This window comes from Chelmon rostratus, chromosome 5, assembly GCF_017976325.1.
Source record: "Chelmon rostratus isolate fCheRos1 chromosome 5, fCheRos1.pri, whole genome shotgun sequence".
In the NCBI taxonomy this organism is placed as follows: domain Eukaryota; kingdom Metazoa; phylum Chordata; class Actinopteri; order Chaetodontiformes; family Chaetodontidae; genus Chelmon; species Chelmon rostratus.
The window spans coordinates 19968972-19991089 of record NC_055662.1 but is presented as its reverse complement, the minus strand read 5'-3'; the positions used below and the strand labels follow the sequence as shown (position 1 = coordinate 19991089).

Genomic DNA, 22118 nt, shown 5'->3' with positions numbered 1-22118 from the left:
GTTGTGAAGTGTCGAAATGACAGGGTGGAGGGTTCGGTGAAAGAACTGGTCTGAGTGGAAAGAGACTCTCTAAAGTCACTTAGAGAAAATGACTTCCTATGTTACCACAGTGAAAATGAGAATGACACTCAAGGTCACCGTCTACTTTCACTTCCACAGTTCTTGATATTTTGGAGCTTTATCGGCAATTTAAAGACACGTGTGTGTGAGTGCTCAAGGACTGAGGTGTTACTCAGCCTAACCTTACCTAACCTGACATATTCAAGATGTCATGAGGAAAATCTCCAATTGTCAAAATTTACAGGATTTTGCACATGCGAGCTGTTCCACAAAAGCCATTTCGAAACCTGTTTGATGAACACAAAATTGAAGGTTATCAAGCTAGCTATTATATGCAGCGCATAATAAAGTCATTCAGCAACTTCTTACAAAACCACCATTTAATGAGTTTCCTATCAAGACATGCAAGCATAAAGAAATACAAATTCAATAAATCACAACTCTTTCATTGCTCGGTTTTTATCATTTAACACAATTGTGTTTTAATTACAAATCCATCTACATTTCCTCTTTCCCCCTGAATGTTTATTAAATATTATCTTACCCTCTTGTGTGCTTTATCACTTAAATCATTTAGTTTTTCTCTAAGCCAGAGGTCTGATTAGTTTCCACTACATGCCACAGTGTAGGAAATTGGATGTCCAAATTATCCTCTCTGAGACTAAAGGAGAACACTTTGCTTGCTATTTTCTTCCCAAGCATCTTACATTGCTCTTTATTGCTTGAGCAGCTCCACCAGGGGAAACCGTTATGATTTGGCATGGGTAGCATGCAGGCGGAGACACCCATTTGGGATAATTGCTCTGAAATGTGCTTATGTAGAGGTGCCTGAGGCAACAAACTAACCACAAACATAATAACAGTTTTGAGCAGTGGAAGAAGTTTTAGGCGGAGAGGGAAGGAGGTGGAGAGAGACGAGAGGGAGGGAGATGAGGAGGCCGAGGGGGAAGGAGGAGATTATGCAAGAAAAGGTCATTTTCGAATAGATGCTTGCACTGCTTTATTGTATATTTTTAGGGGAGTTCACACTGACGAACACTTTACAAGGTTGCCCTCTGCACTTTTCAACTCAGTTGTAGTTCCGAGCTGTTTAGTGAATTTATCTCCTCTTTATTTATGGAGCTGGATAGCGTTATCTGCAGTTTGGGGGTGAAGTGGGGTCAGTGAATTGAGAGGGCACAGCTGTCCCTCCCCTCCTGTGCACATATTTCCCTCGGGCACATATTTGCACACACACACGAAAACATACACCTTCCACTGACGTGAATTCACGGTCCCCCGGTGTCGCCGAACACAATGTCACGTTCCCCCCTTTCTCTGAAACGCACGTGCGCTCGTGCTAACAAACTGCAGCGATCTTGTCCGCCATAGCTCGCCGGCTTGTGGCGCTAAGCGTGAATATGTTTGTGTGTGTGTGTGTCGTGTTGACGCCGTTCATTCCCAGAGCAGTTTGCTTTAATCTCCTCTAATTTCATTCTCAATCTTTATGGAAATCAACTCTCACAACCAACTCCTCATTTCACCATCTCCCTTACTAATTAAGACCAGGAAATTGGTCTTGGAATTGGCTGGCATGAGAGAAGTGTGTCTCATCCCTCAATCACCTCCTCATTCTCTCTTTGTATTTGCATTTTTTTTTGTTTTTGTTTGCACATTTGCAGTCACATGTCTGTTTTTCTGTCCCGCTGTGAGTTCCTCACCATTTGCGGCTGCTCTGTCTCCGTGTGTGTGTCTTGCCTGCTCGTTTGCCTGCATCTCCTGTGTGTATTTCCCTCACTGTGACAGTATCTCGTTCTCTCTTTGTCTTTCGGTGTCTGTCCGTGTTCGTGTGTATCTGTGCGCTGTGTGGGTAGCCATGTGGTGGATTTAGGGCTAAAGCTTTGGGTGATTACTCCCATAATGAACCATCATGCTCTGTTCAGGCTGTCATCCCCCACAGGGATTGACTGTATTATGAAGTTATCATTCAGCCTCAGCGATACTCTGTCCTCACATAACTCTCTTAACCAGTATAGCTCCACACACAGAATCTGATAATGACTAGATTTGTATCGCATGAAATTAAACCCCATCATAGGTGGGAAGATGTTTTGGAGAATTCTGGAAATCTTAAAAGCTTTGTCAGACAGCGTGATCACATCTAACGCCTTCTACACGCATACAGATTCAAAGGTGGCAGGCTGTCTCTCACCTCTCAGAAGTCTGGAGCTCATCTCCTGCTGGTTTTTGCTGACAGAGTAACTCCTGACTTTACAATATTTACCTTGTAATGTAAGTTATTTAAACTTTCCAGTGCAGCAATCACAAAAAGTGACTGAAAACTCCCATATCTGCCCTCAAGTCAGCCCTGGTGCTAATGAATTTGGACTCGGTGAACAAGCTCTACTGGTTGTCGTTTACACTTCAGAGGACGTTTGCATGAAGTAGAAACTTCCTTAACTCTCCTCTGTGTGCAACTGGGTGACATTTGACTCTTGGGGTCTCGGTTTGTGGCACTAGCATATGCATTGCTGCTCAATAGACAGTTTTCCCTTTCCCAATCTACAATACATGCACAGCATGAGAGTAGAAAGAGCATTGCCAATATTCCACGGACGTGTGGATATTTGCAGTATTTAAAAATTGATTACTTTTTAGAGGTGAGTTTGTAAATCACTCGCCCTTGTATTTCCAAAACTATTTTTACTGCATGCTTTGCATCGATAGACACTGTGGGAATGTATATTCTGCTGTTTGGCTGCAAAGTTAGAAATACAGAAGCACCTTTATTCTGGGTGTTAGTAAAGATAGCATGCACAAACTTTCTAGTGCTTACCATCAAACTGCACGAGAGACCTAATATGTTAATTTGTTGATGTTGGAGTAATAATCTGGATTGCTTGTATTTACTGTCTGGACCAGTTCATGCACAGAGGACACTGCCAAGTGTTTTCCTGCTTGCTTTAAGAGCATCGATTCTCTCACAGTGGAGTCTGTCAAGTTGCATGGCGGCCTCATATTTCGGTGGAATGGAGCACGTCGCTATGTTGCCAAAATGGTGGAGCTCTTGTGTTTCCTGAGGCCAAGTTGAAAAATCAAAAACTAAAAAATGATCACGTGACTTGTGGGAGTCATATCTGATTTCAAGCTCTTCAATCAAACCCCAGATTAAATTTGTCACATCCCTGTCAGCGTCAGAATTAGAAACAGTGTGTCCTGTGGCGATCGCCATCAAGCATTGGTGTGAACTGTCCGATGGCCTCCGTGATGTTCATCTTGACATTCTCCAGTGATCAGCTTTCCCTCCTGAAACATACTGGATGTGGTATCTCAAAATATTTCCAATGTTACTGTTACTGATATTCCTCAGTTTCAAAAGGAGATTTCATTCTCTCCACACAACTTCTTATAGCCATAGTTTTGATGAGATGCTGATGTATATATTAACGTTGACAGCAGCCCTGCCTGCGCGCACAGTGAGCGACTTTTTCATCCCATCATCCAAACCTGTGTCTTGGAAGAGCTTTGCAATTCCATCTTTCGTGGCCTGATTGAGGTAAACTCCCCATTGTTGGACACAGGCAGTAAACAATCTCATGCATGGTACGCAAAGCCGCCTTTTTAAACAACTGACATTTTGCATTATGCTTTTTGTCGCCCATGTGTAGCTGCGCTCCAGTTATGTACATTCCTGGATACATGCCAGATGTCCTGTGTTGTCTGGTGAAACTCTCAGACGCCTGCAGTGCATCCAGACTCTCATAATAAACTGTGTCTATAGTGCTATTATTTATCAGTTGCAGGACATTAGAAAAACAGATGCTGCACACTTGTTTGTGATTTTTTTTAAATATGAAATATTACAAGCATAACTGATGCATCTTCCATACAAAGCCATCAGTGCGCCGCATTGTCAAGTGTCACCGGGTCACACACTGAAATGCACTTCAGATGTCTTCCCTCTTCCTTTAACAGCCACACAATAACAGTGTGAGCTGTTGTACCTTAAAGCAGACATTTCTTCCTCAGTAGTTTCTCTGAAAAAATGTCCACCATTTTCTGAAAATCCAAGTCTGTGACCAGATCACTACATGCTTATAGCCATTTCTGCAGTTTAAGGCCCAAAAACGACCTTCCCATTTCACAATAACACCCCTCAGAAACTCATCTACTCACAATGGTTTCCCTTTCGCCTCTGCAGTATTTTAGCCTGTCAATGGGGGAGAGAGTGACTCATGATCGCAAATTCAAAATTCTAAAACCAGCGTGCGTGAATATCAAAGTTCTCCTTCTTTTGGAAGCCAGACACACATTATCTCTCCCCTTGTCCGTGCGGGTAAGATTGGGCTCCTGATAAAGGAGGTGTAATCAAAGTCAGATTGATGGCTGGGATGTTTGATGGATTGCGGGTTGGTTTTGAGAGAGATAAGGCCGATAAATACGGATGATACGAGGCCGACTCGCTGGCATGAGCTGCTGTTGAATGGTGTGATATATAGAGAGTGTTGTGGACATGAAGAAAGACTTTGATAGGTAAAGACCAGGCAGGTGGTTTTGGTATTAAGAAGGTGTAAGGTGGTCTTACTGTGTGCTGCCAACTTCTCCCTCCCTCCCTCCTTCCTCCTCTCTTTTTCTGCCTCTCATCTTTCAACCCTCCACCTGCTGTCCCGACTTCTACCTTCCATAACCTCCCCCTCCCTCCCATTTTACCTCTCCTCCTCTTTCACTCCGCCGTCTTCTGTGTCTGTTGGCCACTGTACGCTGGCTGTCCTGATGAAACACCCAGAGTCGACTTTTCAGCATTAAAAAAATGTTCTACCTAGACTGTCGGTGCGCGTGTCCACAAATGGTGCACCACAGCTGACGGATAAGGTGATTAAGAGTACACCTGGGAAGTAGGAGAGTAAAAGGACGTGAGGATAACACACACACACACACACACACACACACACACTGTGCCCTCCAATGAAACTTTTCAGTATGGTTTTAAAAACTAAAGGACAGAGGAGAGAGGATTTGTCTCCCATAGATGCAGCTATCCTTCACAAACTAACAAAGTGACTCTCAAACTCCTCAAAGTGAAAAAGTTTCTAGTGTTACTACCTCAAAGATGGTATCGGTTGAATACCGCTGTTAATGCTGCCATGTCAACAAACCTCTGGATATCACTTCGAAACGCGCACCTCACGTATCTTCGGACATGTGGCCAATGTAATTAATCATCCTCGCTCGCTGGCATTTGTTAAATTAGTGACATGTGACACTTAATCGTCCAGTTACAAGTCTTGCTCTCCCACACGCTCCTGCATGGCCAACACACAACATTCATGCACATGCGCACACAAACAAATATTTGTACTAATATAAACAGGTGCAGCCATAAGTATGTACACAGAATTTAACACCTCAAGCAAGTTTTTCGCTATGTAACACATGCATGTGTTTGTGTAGTCGTTGAATGTGTTCGTGCGGACCGTTGTTTAGTCGTCTCCCAGCACTCTGGGAATTAGCATGGATGAAAAGGGCAGTTTGGCTCTCCTGATTCAAGGAAAAACCCGATCATAAACCTTTGAGTTGCACCCGGGAGCTCGGATGAAAACACATCTTCATCCCCTGCATATGTTCTTATTTAGAAATCCATCAGCACCATAAATAAAGTCACCTGCTAAGTCCCGCAACGCTGCCACTCGTCTCAGGTTACAGTTTGTTTTATGGCCTTTTTCTGTGGCAGGCTAATCATTTTAACATGTGTTAAGCTCAGCTGCCAATATAGGGATACATGCGCGCAGCAGAGTGTATGGCAGCGGACGAAGGGAGGTGAACAGAAAAGCAGTGAATTATGTTTTTAACTCTGCCCAATAGGTAGAATCAATCAAACCGGAGAAGGACAAGGTTGAGGAACGAGTGAAAGACTGAATGATGTAGAGCATTGCAGTGTCAGGGTAGCCCTGGTGGGAGGAAGACTGGCGCAAAGTTTATGAAATAATGTAGTGAAAGAGCTGCGGAGTCAAGCCAAGAAGCAGTTGAAGGCTGCTTGCCCCTTTTCAACTGTCTCTATTCACAAAATGATGTCTTTTGTGCGGAGAAGTGTGGCGGCGAGAGGAAACGGCAGAGAAAAATATATTCAGCATAAAGATCAGTTAAACAAACCGTCCTCACGTCCACCCATTCGTCCGTCCGACCATGAGGGTTCTTGTGTTTTCATTACGATGTTTCGGCGCCTCGTCTCTTCCATCCATCTCTTTTGTCTTTGTGTCATCTGTTGTTCTTATTTAAACGTCTGGCTAATTGTCTTTAAGTCTGCCACTGTGAGCGTCCCCCCCTCCCCTCAAAATGAAAAAGCCTGCTCTGAAGCGTTCTGCGAAAGAAACGGCAGTGCATTCCATGCTGCTTTGTAATGCTGTCATTTATCACAGCATGTGGACCATTAGTGTGAATCATTTATTGTCTTTGGCGTTGCTTGAGATCCCTGAACTCTGGCAAGTCTATATGGAATGAAAGCAAGTTAAATACTGTGCATAGTGATTGAGGGGCAGGCCTGCAATAAAGCAGCCTGTGTTCGGCGCGTGAAGCAGCTAAAGCACATAAAAGTATGATCAGCTCTCTCTCTGTGTGTGTGTGTGTGTGTGTGTGTGTGTGTGTGTGTGTGTGTGTGTGTTTAAAACTGCTTCAGCTACATTAAAATGCAAACAACGTGTGTCTCTGTGTGTGTGTGTGTTAGCATGTGCTTCAGTTGGCGCTAAGAATACACGGCTAAGTGTTTTTCCTTGTTGTGTACGTTTGTGAAGTGACAGGAGAGCGGGAGAAGTCAACATATGCGTGGCTGGCTTTCAACCACCAGCTCCATAATTACTGCGCCATTGTTGCGGTGGAAATGAGGTAATGAGCCTGGTTTACAATGGCATGGCACCGTCTCTCGAATGGCCTCCCCGACTGTTGAATCACAGCATACTTTTGCAAAATGGCCTCCCACACACCTCCGCTTTCCATTGAGACTTTTTGTCCTTTGATGTGATCGCCGGTGTTTGCCGTCGTGCGTCATGTTTCCGAGGGCGTCCTAGTCAAGATTAAATTCATACTGGTATGAACTCAAGTAGTTTCCACATTTAAATTCAAGGGCTTGCCCTCAGTTAACACATTGTGTCAGCGGATCAGTGCTCGCCGCTCTCACCCCAGTGTGCAACATGAGCTTTTTCACCTACCTAAGCAAAGTCTTTGCTACCACATCAAAACAGTCAAATCTCTGTTTTCCAGTATCAGTGACAGTTTTATCACACGTTCTGTGGCTCACCTAACGCCCTGTCTCTCTCTCCTCAGACCTGAAGAAGTCATTCGAACAGGAGCCCCTGGGAAAGGAAGTATCTCTGGAGCAGGAAGTGCTGTTACAGTGTCGTCCTCCGGAGGGCATACCAGCTGCTGAGGTGCGTGCATTTTGTTAACCTCCGCCTGACGCGCGCATAAAGAAAGATGTGGGGTTAAGAGAGAGGACTTGCAGAACAGAACGGGGGGAGTCGACTGAAGAGACGGGATGACAGAATGAAGGCAGCGGGAGGATGTAGAAAGATGTAAAAATAGAAATCATCATGTGGAAATAACTTGAAAGCGCCACAGAGGAGTCAGTTATTACAGATGTGACACTGCCTGTGAGTGACAGACAGCAGAACAGAGTGGCTGGATGGGTGCGTGCACTCTTTCATGGTCTGCAGTCAGTGTGGGGTGAAGGGTGCACGATATGAAAAGGTACCCTGACCCTTTTGACAAATTTTGTTAGTTTCTTTTACTAGTGTTATGCCTCAAGCAACAACTGATGACTTAATATTACCTAAACAGCTGTGATCATCCTAAATTGTCAAAAGATGTAATCGAGACCTGGATCTAATCACAGAATGAAATGATGTAACCTTAATGCAAGCAAGGACAAATGAATAAATTAAAGGTTACACGCTTTCAGAAATTTCAGCATCATTTCCCATCAACAGCGTTCGCGCTGAATCGTCACAGGGGGGGACATCAGGAGAGCAGCCTGGATCCTGTTTTGAGTGACAGTTGCTTGAAAGCTCTGCTGCACACTGATCCAAAGATCCAGAGTTTAAACTTAGACTTAACTGTCCCCAGAGAGCCAATTTGAGTTGCGGCACAAGTCGACGTGAACATCGAGTGCAGGGGCTCAGCCCGTTACTACTGCGTTATTTTACATTTTCACCGCTCGCTCTCACACGTACGTGAGCCTTGCAGGAAATAACGAGGATAATAAGTGAAAGCGGATCGTCTGCTTTCCTTCAAAAGGGCTGAAAAACGCTGACGTTCCTTTTCATCAGATGTACAGTGCGCAGTGCTGAAAACAGAACTGAAGTGCGAATGCTTTCAATACGGGGGGAACAAAAAAGGTGAACGAGCACAATTGGCTTAACTTCGCTGAGGTGGGATTCACATTAGCTCATAACGTCTGAGCCGTCGAGTTAAATCCCTCCGTCATTCTTTTGGCTGTACTTTACTGCCTTGCCCAAAGACACTTTGATAAGCAAGGGCGGCTTTACGAGGTCAGAGGTTCCCAGCCGTGCCTGTCATCTGAACAGGTGTGGATTTCAGGTATAAACGCCTGAATACAAGTAACACTACCCTCATCAGTGTAAGATAATATTGAATCTCTCAAGTGCATTGTCAGCACGGTGACATTTTATTCACTCATCAAACATGCCGCGCAGTAAACATCCACTTTGGAAGAGCCACAAATGTCACTTCCACTCCCTCGACGGCAGAGAAGAATGTCATTCACAATTCAGATTGTTCTTTGCTTTCCTGTTTCATCTGGCTGCGCTCCCACCTGAATGGATAAAAAGACGTAATTTCATTTAGCCGGTCGCAGGGGAAGAGCAGCGCAGCGCTCGGAGAGGGCTGCGCCACCGGATAAGAAGTCTCTGAATCAGGTTTCGCTCCTCAGGATTTGATAGTCGTTTTCAATTGCACCTAAGTACACAGCTCCCCCGAGAGAGAGGGGGGGCTGAAAGAGAGGGAGGCGCTCAGACAGACAAAGTGAGGGAGAGTGTGTGTGTGGGTGGGGGCAGAGACGGAGATGAAGGCGGGGCAGAAAAAGAGTGGTGGGGAATAAGAGAGTGACCCTTTCCTGTCCTTTCACTGCCAGAACTCTGTAGTTCTTCTGGGGGAAATCAAGCAAATGTATTGGTCCACACCGGTTTAACAGCAGGAGCAAATGACTTTGTACACACACACACACACACACACACACACACACACACACACACACACACACACACACACACACACACACACACACAAACAGAGGCTAGCTTTCTCTCTGCGTCTCTGTTTCTGTCACACACTCACGCTCCTTCATCTCTGAGACAAATCTCCACTCTAATGACTCATTACTACTTCTGCCTCATCTGCTTTATTTATTTTTTCACACCTGTTCGAACACAACACAGCCACAAAGACGCACTTATAACCACACACACGCACGCACACACACACCGACACTCAGAGCTATTTTTTCAGTGTGTTCAATTTGCCACCTTCCCCAGTCCTTTCTACTGTCATAATGGGATCTCGGGGCAAATGGATTGGTCTGTCTCCCCCGTCTGCTGAAGCTGATTAAGGGGATTTAGGTTTAAAACCTGCTGATGACCTCAGGTTGTTGCCCTGACTTTTCTTTTTTCTATCCCTTCTGACTTTTCTATTTGTCTTTGTTCTTATCCTGCCCGTTCTCGTTGCCGTTCACGTTCTCTGTTTACGCTGTCTCTCGCTCGGTCCTCCACGCACGCTTTTTTTTGACGGACAGCTATCGTTGTTGGTGTCCAGTGACCTCTCGCAAGACATTCTAATATTAGTGGTTGTGGTTGCCGTGTCGACCAGTTGACGACTGTTGTAAAGTTGTCAATTTGATAGGGTTGGTGCCCTGACATGTGATACCAACCTCGTAATGCCCCGCTGGCATCACGTGGCCGTCAACATGCCGCACCAAACCTTGACTCCTTTAAAACACACACACATGCGCACACACACACAGTGAAGCATGATGAGAGGTGCAGATTAGCCAGGGATCATTTTACCTGCTGCACAACTGTTAGCCTTGAGAAGACAGGGTCATACCAAACCGAGATTGCAAAGAAAATGTCTCCCCACCGACCAATGCACCATTATTTCCTTTTCACTTTCCTCTGACAGCATTGCTCTTGTCATCAGTCAGTCTTGTCTGCGTGTTTTTTTTCCCCCTCTCTTTCAATCTAAAGCTCCCGAGAGACACAATTTGAGGCATTGTGAAATCCTCGAGAAACATCTAAATCTCTTTAGACTGTGATCGAAAGCCTTTAAAAGCTGATGGAAAGCTATTGGATTCAGCAGGGAGGGTTCAGCAGTTCAACAGGAAAAGGCTTTAAGGACACAGATGGTGAATTCAGAGAACTTGCAACAAGTGCAGCACAATATTCACTTTCGATGAAAAATGCCCCCGGTTTGATCTGATTTAATGCTGGTTTGTTTAGGGGTTTTCCTTTTTTTTTTTGTAAGCTTTTTATGTTTATGAATTACTTTTCTGCCCCGAGGTCATCCAAACTAGTCGACATAATGGAATCGCCCATCAAAGTTTCCACTGACTGCGATGTGAAATTTACATCTGAGCCGCAGTCACCTTGTGTGTTTTTCCCTCCAATGTCGTGAGGGTCATTAGGACATAGAGGCCACGGAGTGAGGCGGCAGTCTGACAGCAAGAATTTTATCGTGAAAGGCAAAGAGTAGGAGTGACCCCACAGGCCAGGCAAGGCCAGTAGACTGCACATAGCAGGTGGGGCTATGGATGGATGTGTGTGTGTGTGTGTGTGTGTGAATATTTGTGTATGTGTCTGTCTGCGTCCGTCTCTGTGTGTGAGTGATTACCCCAGCTGCAGTGAAATAAACACATCAGTGTGTGGTGACAGGCCCTCCACGTGTCTATCCCTAACACACACACACACTCACTCACACACACACACACACACACAGAGTCAGACGGTAACTGGATATGTGTCTGGAGCCTGGTCAAGCTCCTGTCACATTCTTAACCACTCAATCCACACCCGAAATTAGTTCGAGTTATTCACATGGATAATGGCCTATGATCAACCTGGACGTTATCTGAGCGCGATCTTCCAAATCAGAAGATAGATTTAATAGACCACTTCGTCACATCTATGTCACGATAAATTTAAAGTAACGTTTCATTACGTGCGCCAAGGTGGCGGAGGGAGATTGTCCTTCAAAGATGGGATTTAGATTATCATATCAGCAAGACACACACCCAGCCACCGGCTCCGAAGTTGCTGTTTTGTCGCTGATCGCAGCCAAAAGTTTTACCTACAGGCTGAACACACACACACACACCATCCTAACCAAGACGTAGCTGCCGTTTGTGGTGTACAAATGTGTGTTTGTGTGACTCCAGGAGGCGGGGCCACACCTCTCTCTCACACACACACACGCATTCGGCCTCAAACCTGCCTCGCAGTGACCACCGATGTCATTTTTTGTGAATGACTTTCTGTGTGTGTAATAAGTCCGGACACATGCATTTGCGTAATTATCCGTGTTTGTGCGCGTTTGTGTATAAATGTGTGTCCGCGTGCATGAGCGACTCTTTGTGATGCAAATCACAGCAGACTTTTCTGTCAGAAGGAATCAGCGGGGCGGCGTGGCCAAAACGCTGGCGGCGACCTCACTCTCGCACTCTTACAGTATACTGTACACAAAGACACACACACACACGCACACACAGTACATTTCAGTCCCTGAAGTCACCATTGTTAATGTGTCATATGATGACATTTACTAGCAGGATCTATCTGGAGGTTATAACATCTGTGCCGGTGCAGTGCTTTAAATGGACAGTGAAGGTGACAGTGTGAATTAAACTGTCTAACGAATAAGACATGTTCTCTTCCTGTGTCCAGAGATAGAAGCAGATCTATTGAATTCCTTTGGCTGTAAACCTCGTTCAGATCTCACTGGAGCCCAGTGTTCCTGCAGGGCTCAGATAGAAATGCATTAAATGCTGCAAAATAAGCTATATGCAAGTTCTGAATACATCCGAACTGTGTATGCAGCCAGGACGCATTGCCAATTCTTGCATCAAAAGCTCCGTCAATTGATTTAAAGATGAAATGAATCGTGCACGGCATTTCTTTGGACTTGTGTATTCCTGAATTGAATAAATCTGAAGGGATAGAAACTGTCTATAGACAGACTTAGTAATATTAAATAAAGCGACAGATCTTTCCTAGCTTTAGAAAATGTTGTGACCACCGCACCAGGAGTATTAAAGTCATTTTCATCCTGGCCCTTCTCTGGAGAAACACACGTGTGTTTGTGTACCTGTGTGTGTGTGTGTCTGTTCCTGTGCACAAAAACAATTTATGTAATGCTGCTTCCCCAATAGATCCTTACCTTAATCCTCTTTGAGCTAGCATAGTAAGCCCCACGGCTCATCTCCTATCATATTTTACCTTGATCTTCAACCTCTGTCAGAAATCATCACCGTAATCCACAGATTAGTCAGCAATCTTTTTCATTCCGACTGCCGAGGTGAATTATTGAAATGGTGTTAAGATTATTAAAATGCTGTTGTGATGGTCTATCGCTGCAGAGTAATTTACAAATGGGGCAGATGAGGAGGAGAAGCTCTTGCGTTGTTTTGGTAATAAATGTCTCGTGGTCGGCTGTTGGTGACGCGCAGAGAGGGATTGCGATCGTTATCTAATGATGTGTGTACACCGACACATGAATTAACACACACGTGAGCACACGCGCCGTATGCTTTATCTCTTTGACTCCTTGTACTGTATAGCGGCGCAGTCTTTTATAACCACTTTATATTTTAGGAGCCTTGAGAGGTTTTTCATCCAGTGATAAGCCATGTCAGTAAATTCAGGCATTAGTCAGATCCCGCTGTAAAGCCGGTAGACTGTGCAGAACTGCATTGGAAATGTGCATTTTCCTTTGCAGAGTCTCAGCATCAGTTATCAGACCTCCTCACTGTTTTCTTCTGTTGACCTCTCTCTCTCTCTCTCTCTTTATGCAGTCATAAAACATGTATCTGATGCTTGTTTTCTCAGTTCAGTTCCATTCGGTTCCAATCACTGGTTCTGTCTAGACGGAGAGACTCAAATATATAATGTTTTTTTTTCTTCCTTTCTGCCTTTTCTTCCTTTTCTTCCTTTTCTCTTGTAATGCAGATTTCAGAGCTCATGCATTATTTGCAGATTATATCTGGACCTTTCTGTAAAAACACTAAACCCAGATGTTTATCTTGGCCTTCTCATAAGTGGAAGAGTTCTGCTATTTCAGCCCTCACAGTGACTGTAACTGCGAGCACTTACAGTCCATTCGCCCGGCGTCTAGGCCATTAAAGGAAACTATCAATCAAAACTCAAAGAGGGAAGCTTCTCATTACATACAGTCACCCTGTGTTTTGTTTCTTAGCTGACGACTCTGGATTATTTTCTTCCCAGGAAGTATGCAGGCCAGTGATCGTATGTAGTTTTAGTTCTCTGTGGTCTGGGGTTCTTTTTGAAACCAGGACTTTGTTCTGTGTGTGTGCGGTATGCAGAGAGCTGAGTGGGTGCTTGACTCAGAAGTATGAGGGTTGGAGATAATGAACGTTTGTGTGGATCCCCCACACCCCCCAAATTAGGAGAACCTTCTCTCTCTCCCTTTCATTATCTGTTCAAAGGCTTTGGCAAACACTATAGGATAGTCCGCCTTTGCAATTAACCCTTTTTTCCTGGCAGTGACGTGGAGAGAGTGTTAAATGTGCTGCTTTTTTGTTTCCCGTTTTCACTGATTTTCTGTGTTTTCTGCAGTTTCTCAGCATTTTCTCTTTCCGTCTGTCCCTTTTAGTCTTCTGTCGCCATTTCTGTGTCTGTCTTTTCAATATTTCCCCCCCTTTTCTGTGAACTCTTGTCTCTCTCCTGGTCTTTTTTTTTTCCACTGTGTCTCTCTCTGTCACTGTTGCTGTCTCTCAGTCTTCCTCACGCCCCCTGTCTTCCTTGACATAGTTCTGAGATAAAGCCGTGGATTGATGGTGACATGACTGTGTAGAGTGCACTGCGTTGTCAGGCAGCTACCCGTGCTGCCCTCGGCAGTCCTGACAGTGTTGTCATGGATGAATGAGCACTCTGTTTTGACACGGGGTGCGACAGTGTCAAATAACAAATCTCTGTTCTGTTCTGTCAAGTTTTATTAGTTGTTAGACCTTGTAAGTTTTTTAGGACTTTAAAAGTTGTGCACACAAAAGGTTTCTGTGTATTTCCATATATATTATTAAAATACAATGAACATATTAGAAACTTATTTATGAAATAATTTGGCACCTAAAAATAGTTCTCAGTCCTACTGCTGGCGGGAGTTGTGATATAATTATATACGCTTAACTACTAAAGCAATTGGGACAGTAAATTTCTCATTGGGACCAAGACTGAAAACGTTTAATGAGCAGGGGCTTTGAATAATTGCTACCAATTAATTGCTTTTCACTTACATCACTATTCAGTTAAGTAGTCTTCAGTGAGTTGCTAAAGGAGGTCATTGTCAGTGCAATTAGTGTTTTTTTTCTAAATTTGAGTGTTGACAACAGAACATTATCAGATGATGGCCGTGTCGTCTTTGTGGAGCAGAGAATATGTTTGCTATGATACGTCATCTTCTCACGCCTGGTTGGAAAATCCATTATTGCCGAGATGGCGTCCATTTAGCACTATGTAAAATGTGTTTGGTGGTGTGAAATCAAAAAAAAAAAAAAAAAGACTGCGTTTGTGCTGAGCTGTATTAACCACAGTACTGCTTACACCCTGGAATTGTATTGAATCATCAGCTTATCGAACCCTCTGCCAAGAAACCCTTGGCACTACTGATGCTTTTCTGATTTCAGAAGCATCATTCTTTCAAAGGTAGATGGCTGCAGGCTACTTAAGTGTGACCTTGCAGAGGCCAATGTTCAGCACTTAGAGAGAGGATGCTCCTCTAGTTCTTAAAGGAACCATAAAGAGAGAATATGCTGATCAAGATGGTATCTGTTGTCTCTATGTCAATAAAAATGATAAAATCAGTGCTGCAGTTTGCAAAACTGTGTTTTCAAAGATGTGGAATTCACCAGTGCAGGTTCATTATTCTGCTGAAAAAGGTGAGTTTTGATGGTTTACCTGATTTATTTGCCACAAAATTACAAGTATGATAACAGTTTTAGTTAAGGTTTGGGAAGGATCATTGTCATTGTTGCATGTTTTAAAAAGTCAAGAGTAACAGTTGAACTGAGAGGAATAGCTACCTCTGGTCTCTGGTTTCAAAGTCAAATATGTTGCACAGCCATTCATCAGCTCAACCTCTGCACCATTACAACATAATAGCCACTAAACCTCCTGCATTTGCACTGGAATTTGACCTTGTACGTAAATCGTGCGCTTCAGAATTTCCCAGTTTGAATGTAATTGGACAGAGCTGTTACTTTCCAGCAGAGGCACTACCTGTTTGTGTTTTGTGTGTGCCCATTTTGTTCTTTGTTTACCATGCTCATACTTCATTCTGTACATCCTTGAACAAAATGCAACACCAACAAACAGGGAGGTCTCCAATAGTTCAGCTGACCCGGCTAATAAAGCAAAGCTGATTTTGTTATTGGGCGGTTTTAATAACACTGGAGAGCTGGAGAGTCAATTAAAAAGGATTAGCATGGCCCCAATCAGCTCAGAGCCTCTTCATGCTTTAATGATTATGGAGTGTCATCAGCACTCCTACACTGTACAGTGAATCAGCTTTGACATGCACACACTCACGCACACACACACACACAAAACATGCGCATAAATGCCTGCACACATACACAACTGTGCGAAAAGTTAAGGAAAGGGTTAGCATCCAACACATAACACATGCATGCACATACACATTTAATTTTATTGGTTTAATGTTCACAAAAAGCTAAGACAGGCTTTATTATATGCATTTTGAACTAAAAACTAGAGGAAAAAAGTAAGAGTAATGAAGCCTAAATACATTATTTTAATCTAATAATATTTAAGTAATTATGTATTCTCTTTGTTTTCATTCATTCCTGATTAAAATATTGTGATTTTATCATGAACCCTGTTTGCGATGACTGACGCCATTGGTGGGTGAGTGAGTTTGAAGAGGATAACACGGGTTTTAATTTGCATCTCCTCAATGCTACTTTGAACATGTATTCATTTTAAATTACATTCCTAAAATAACCGAACAAGGCCAAGGCTGAACTTGATGGAGAGAGGGATACAGTACATCTTTGCTGATTACCCAGAGTGTGTGAGAGGACTTTTGAGGACATGCCTCGGGGAACGGAGAGTGAGAAATGGAAAAAGAGGAGCTGAAATATAAATTATCCTGACCATGAAAAAAACAGGCGCTCCTCGTTAGAAACCCCTAACATCCACCTCCGATTGAATTAATGTAATTGCTTTAGACACAATTTCCTGTTTCTTGAGTTCATGTGCATAACCCCAAGAAATCAGAAGAGTACATTAAAAATAAATGCCTGCATGTAAAGTCTAGAAATGAAGTGGAATTAGCTCAGGTTGCTAAGGTAGATGGCGCTACTTGCCAGAAAAGTATTCTATCAAAGATGACTCAGACATTGCAGGTGTTTTCACGTCATAATGGGGAAACACTTACGGGCTCTTTAGCAGCCTTGCGTCCTGTGGTTTCTTTTGCACACTCTCCCATTGCTCTCATTTTATCCCCACTGTTACTTTCTTCTTCATTTCCGTCTCTTGTCTCTGTCTCTTTGCGTCTCTCTCTTTCACCGTCTCTCTCTTTCACCTTTCTCTCCCTCCCCCCGTCTCCGTCTTCTGCTGTTGCCATTAGTAATGTTAAAGTACTTACTGAACTGGCGGGTTCAGCAGGAAATGCAAAATACATCGCTGTCCAGAGAAATAAAGAAAGCAACAGAGACACACACACTCACAGAGGGCTTCGACGCTTTTACCGCATTGACCCGTAACCATGCACAGGGCTTTTCTATAATTTACCAAGCTGTCAATCATTTCTACACTGCCTCACAGCAACCCGGAAAGTCAGTTAGGAGAAACACTGCCTGCAAAGACTTAAGGAAACTCCACAAAATCCCCCCAAGAGCACTTGCTGTGTCTGCTTAAAGCGACAGTCTCAAAGAATTTAGTCCTGGTTGATTTGGTGACACCCGTAGTAGTAACAGCATATGTAGTTTGATACGACATATCACACAATCGTGAGGTAACAAAACAAGTTATTGTGGTATTAATCAAGAAGTCGAGCAGTAATTGACCTTTTTTCCATCATTCTATGAGCAACTGTGGTCTTATGCTGCACAAAGCATGAGTCTATGAACAGCAGCACACAGTGAAGCTAAAAGTAGTGTGTTGGCTCGCTGAGAAGTTGGAGGTGTGCAGCCTGCAGTTCTACATCTAACAGCTCAATGTTGCTGCTCCTTCTTGTTCCATTACTCTCTGCAATATGTCAAACTGACCTACAGACAAAAAATGCTGAAACGTCTCTTCTGTAGATGCATTCTTGTTGAGCGATAGCGGCGACATGCGAAGCTCACCGACAAACACAGTGCATTTCCTGTGAATTCTTCAGAATAAAAGTCAAGTCATGTTTTGCCAGTGAAATGCTTTTAAAGTGAAGCTGCTGCAGTAGGAAGTGTTCAGTTTGCATTAGCAGGAATATCAAGATCGGCACCCAAGTTAGTAATACAGCAAATATATAAATATTGCAATACTTTCATCAGTGGGCCCTTAATTCAGTCACCATTGTGTTAACTCATTCAGCGACGATGACTTAACAGACATTTATTATAAAGCAAATCTTTGACATTACGACTTTAAATTTAGGCTTTAAAGTCATTATTTTCAGTTGTTAAAGTAACAGAGTTAACTCGATATTTTGTGTCAGATAATTGCTGGGAATATGAATTTAGTCTCCATGAATCCTTACCAGTATACCACCTTTATGTTTGAATGGATAAAGGAATAACTCAAACCTGTTTTCAGGGTCATTGACAGTTCTCTGCTTACCGTTCAGCCTCCATCGATCTCATGAAATATTTTTGCTGCAAAATCCAGAACAAATACTACCTTGTGACATTGAGATCTTGAAGATTAGACGAGAACACAAAGTACAGCATGCTATATTAAAACAGAGGAAAGAACAGCTTAATCTTTTTAATTTCCTAACTTTCAGTTCCTCGGTAGCAAATGTCTCACTTTTGAACTTTTCCCCGGTGATGTTTGAGGTGTTGATTCTGATTCTAGCTTCTTAGTAGGTCAGCGCCTGTTAGGGGAAGCGTTCCCCCAACGTGTCTGAGCTGTTGAGTGGATTTGGATGTTTTTCGTCTTCCCTCTTCCTCTAATGATTTGAGCCCAGAGTCTCATTTCAGCGTCTCGTCCCCTAACACTCTCACCCAAAACTGTCATCTCTCTATTTTTATTTTTTTTTGCTCCTTCCTTCAGCTACCACTGTTGCAATCACAGTCCCCATGCATTTTCACCCTCAGAGCTCCAAGTCTGAGTGGTTTTCTATTTACCCAGGTTCTTTGTTCATTTATTTATATATTTATTTTCTGTCCACTCCAATTTCCTGCTTTCCTTTTTCCTTGTCATCAGTTCATGGTTCTCAAAAATTGGTGAGCGATACCTCATATTTTTAATTTAGACTATGAGGAAAAACATGACTTTCTAATACTAGTGGGGGCCCATTCAAAACGTGCCTGTTCACAGCGATTGCTTGACATCTGGTGGTGCTGCTTGCAGCTTTCTCTAGAACCAGGTGTGATGCTCAGGTTAGGGATGGGCCTTTCAAGCTAAAATTTCTTTAAACTCAATCGCGAATGCGAGCAGCCGGCCATTTGAGACCGAAGCAAAAGTTGCATCGCTGACGCTTTAAATGTTTGAGTTTAGTGAATTAAAATGGGATATATATACACGAATTTGTTATAATGCAACTGCAGTGCATCTGTCTTTCTTCACCTGTTCTTGAATGTACTGTAGTGAGCGAGGGCGAACGAGCTGTACCCAGCATGCCGCTCGGTGGTGTAACAGTTAACGGACGCCCCCCTTCGATACACTACGCGGTGTGCACTTCTGGCGGTAGTAACACACTTCTAATAAATATGTCCTGTAGAGCTCAAGAGCTTGCACTTGACACTGCACTTCCTCAGGTCCTCGGCAATACACCCGCCAAGTGTGAAGTCGATCGGATGAGCAGCTGTTGAGAAAATCGAAGGACATAAAAACAGACAGAGACTCCATCCATTTTAGCTAGATTTCATTTTGCAAATGTATGAATCATTTGCTGACACCCTCCGCTTGTCATTCACTGAAAATGTTATTGATAAACCACTGCAGCTTTTAAATGCTCATAAAAACGCCCAAATACAAGCACAACCAGCTTGAACACGCCGGTGAAACGGCCTGTGCCGGCGGAAAAGTAAAATTGTACGTCACCCCTCCACAAATAATGAACAGTCCTCCATCTGAAGTGTCTCATATCTCAGTGGGACTGGTTTTGCTCCCTGACCCTCAGGTCCTGACTGGTCTGCATCGTGGTTTCCCCTACACCTGCCTGCTCGCTCATCCCAAACCTCCCCACCTACCTGCTTGCCTTTTTCCAGAGCTCTTTGCCATGACATGCACTTCAGGCATCTTAGTAGATATACGTTCAGTGATCTGTAATGGGATGTGTTTGAAAACCCAGAACATTCCCAGCTCCTTCTTATCTCTTTGGCTGGACGTTTTAAGAGTAAATATTAGAGATATTATTTAATATATCTATAAAAACAATGCTCATTTGTCATAAAAATGCCAACTCTAGTTTTTACAGTTTCTGGATTTACAATAACTATTGATTATTGATATTGAGTATGTTTTAGAATCAAAGTGGTCGAAAAGTTACTAGACTAAGATAGATCAATACATTTGGCTCCGTCTGTCCTACTTGGTTAACTTTATCTCCCTCTTAACCACGTTTTCTGCATTAATTTTCACCCAGCTGTCAATTTTTATATCCTGGAATTAAATGTATTGCTAAGCAGATTTAATCAAAAACGGCATTGCTGGCTGAATTGTATTCTTCACCTTGCAATGTTATTTTATTGAGATGTCTGTCGGAGTTGGAGGCTTCAGGGTTTTGGTAAGTTCAGTATCATAATTCCTCGTTGATAAATGCCTCTGCCCGTTGCTTCCTCGTATGAATTGCCGAGCCTCGAGCCTTCCTGATTTGCTGTCTGTTTCATGTGCGCTCTTCCACTTCCAAGGCGCTGGCCTTCTTCTCTGCCCTCTTCAGTTTTTGCACATCTCTTTTTGCCATTTACTCACCAACCACCTGCACCACGTCTCAAAAGTGCAGCCCATCTATCAGTCCTCCACAGCCCGTCTCTTTAATGCCTGGTTCTTTGATGCTAGATAGATGGGTTTGGAAAGCAAGCTGGGGTTACTGTTGGATTTCTCTTTTTTTCTCTCTCTCACACACACACACACACACACACTCACACATCTGTCTTGACACGAGGACTCCCAGGAAAAATAATACCCTCACCAACTTCCTTCTGTCTTAATTTCTTATTCCTTCCCGCTCTCCCTTGCATTCCTCACATGACTTTTCCTTTCCGCCTCTTGTTTTCCCAAGTGTTCGGCCTAATGGATTACCCCAGCATATCTTCCCCATCTTCTCTGCACTCCCTCTTCTCTCCATTCAGCACCTCATCCTCGTCCATCCTTCTTTCCCTAATTGTTGACATAGCATGGAAATTCCAAATCGCTCCCTCAGTCCCCCGTACCTCCTCATTACCTTTTCATTTGTCCTTTTCTTCCATGCCATTGCGCTCTCTCTCTCTCTTTCTCTCTCTCCCTCCACGTTTTCCCTCTCTCCCTTCCTCTCACGCTTCCTCTCCCCATTTGTTGACATTGTCGGGTTAGCTTTAATGGATCACCCACAGCTATCTGCTTCTAGCTTGCACTCCCTGTTTCCTCATCCTCCTCCACCATAATCACTGCCTCCCCAACTCTCCATCTCTCTCTCTCGCTCCCTCACCATTGCCGTGGAAATGCCTTTTCTCTAGCCGACCCTCTCTCGAGATTGTTCCCCATCCATCTTTCCCTCTCTCTGTCTCTCTCCACTCTTGAATGTTGACATGAGAGGGTGAGTCTAATAGATCACTGTGAAGCATCTGCACCTGTGTTAAATCTCAGAGGTAACACCGTTTGTGTGTGTGTGTGTGTGTGCACGTGTGCACCCTAGAGAAGCCAATGCAGGCTTTCTGTTCAGCACATCTGTGACCTCCTTTAGTGCTGAGCAACTTCCTTGTTTTGCCTCTCCTCTCCTCTCCTCTCCTCTCCCTCCCCTCCTCTCCTCTCCTCCATTTCACCTGCTTCTACTTGTTCGGCCCTTTCTTCTTTCATCCTCTCCTTTCTATCATTTATTAGCTTACATTGCAGAAAGGGTACCGCTAACTTCAGGGACATGCTGTAGTAACAAAGTGTTTCACTTCTTAAAAGGCATGTGCTGAATCTTGCAAAACAAACACTGCGTTGTGATACAATGCAAAGACGTGATATTTAGAGTCACGTTCACAAGTCACTGCTGAGTAAAATAATACTTGTGTATCATATGTGCATGCCATGCATCATTTAGTGGGAGCGTACCAAGGTGCAGTGGAGTAGTGGGTTATAAATAAACCTCTGAGGGCCTGTCCCAGTCCAACTGGGTGTCCTCCGGTGTCCCAGTTCTGTCTGCGTGGGACACCTTGGAGAGCGTTCTGCTGTTGCTCACACTCTGCTGCACGTTTGGGATTCTTTCTTTTATGTACATGCTTCTTCCTCGATGCCCAGCTAATTCCTCGTGGTATACAACACTTTTAAGAACATAAACTAAGTCCTAGTTCCTCTTATGTACAAGACCTCTGAGAATTCTCTGCTGTCGCCCACACGTTCAATTAATTTTTTTTTTTGGTTTCACTAGATTACACTGGGTAGTATATCCATATTTTTTCACGTTTTTAATTGTACCATGTGAGAGTACACTCTAGA

At 43.6% G+C, this 22118-nt stretch overlaps 1 protein-coding gene across 2 annotated transcripts in view; it reads left to right on the top strand.

Moving 5' to 3' along the window:
- Window positions 1-22118, top strand: part of LOC121607285 (netrin receptor UNC5C-like) — a 182393-nt gene that overhangs the window by 109696 nt on the left and 50579 nt on the right. For both annotated transcript variants that reach the window (XM_041938018.1, XM_041938017.1), the window contains exon 4: window positions 7357-7460. In XM_041938018.1, the coding sequence (XP_041793952.1) occupies window positions 7357-7460 (104 nt within the window). The remainder of the gene's footprint in view (window positions 1-7356; window positions 7461-22118) is intronic.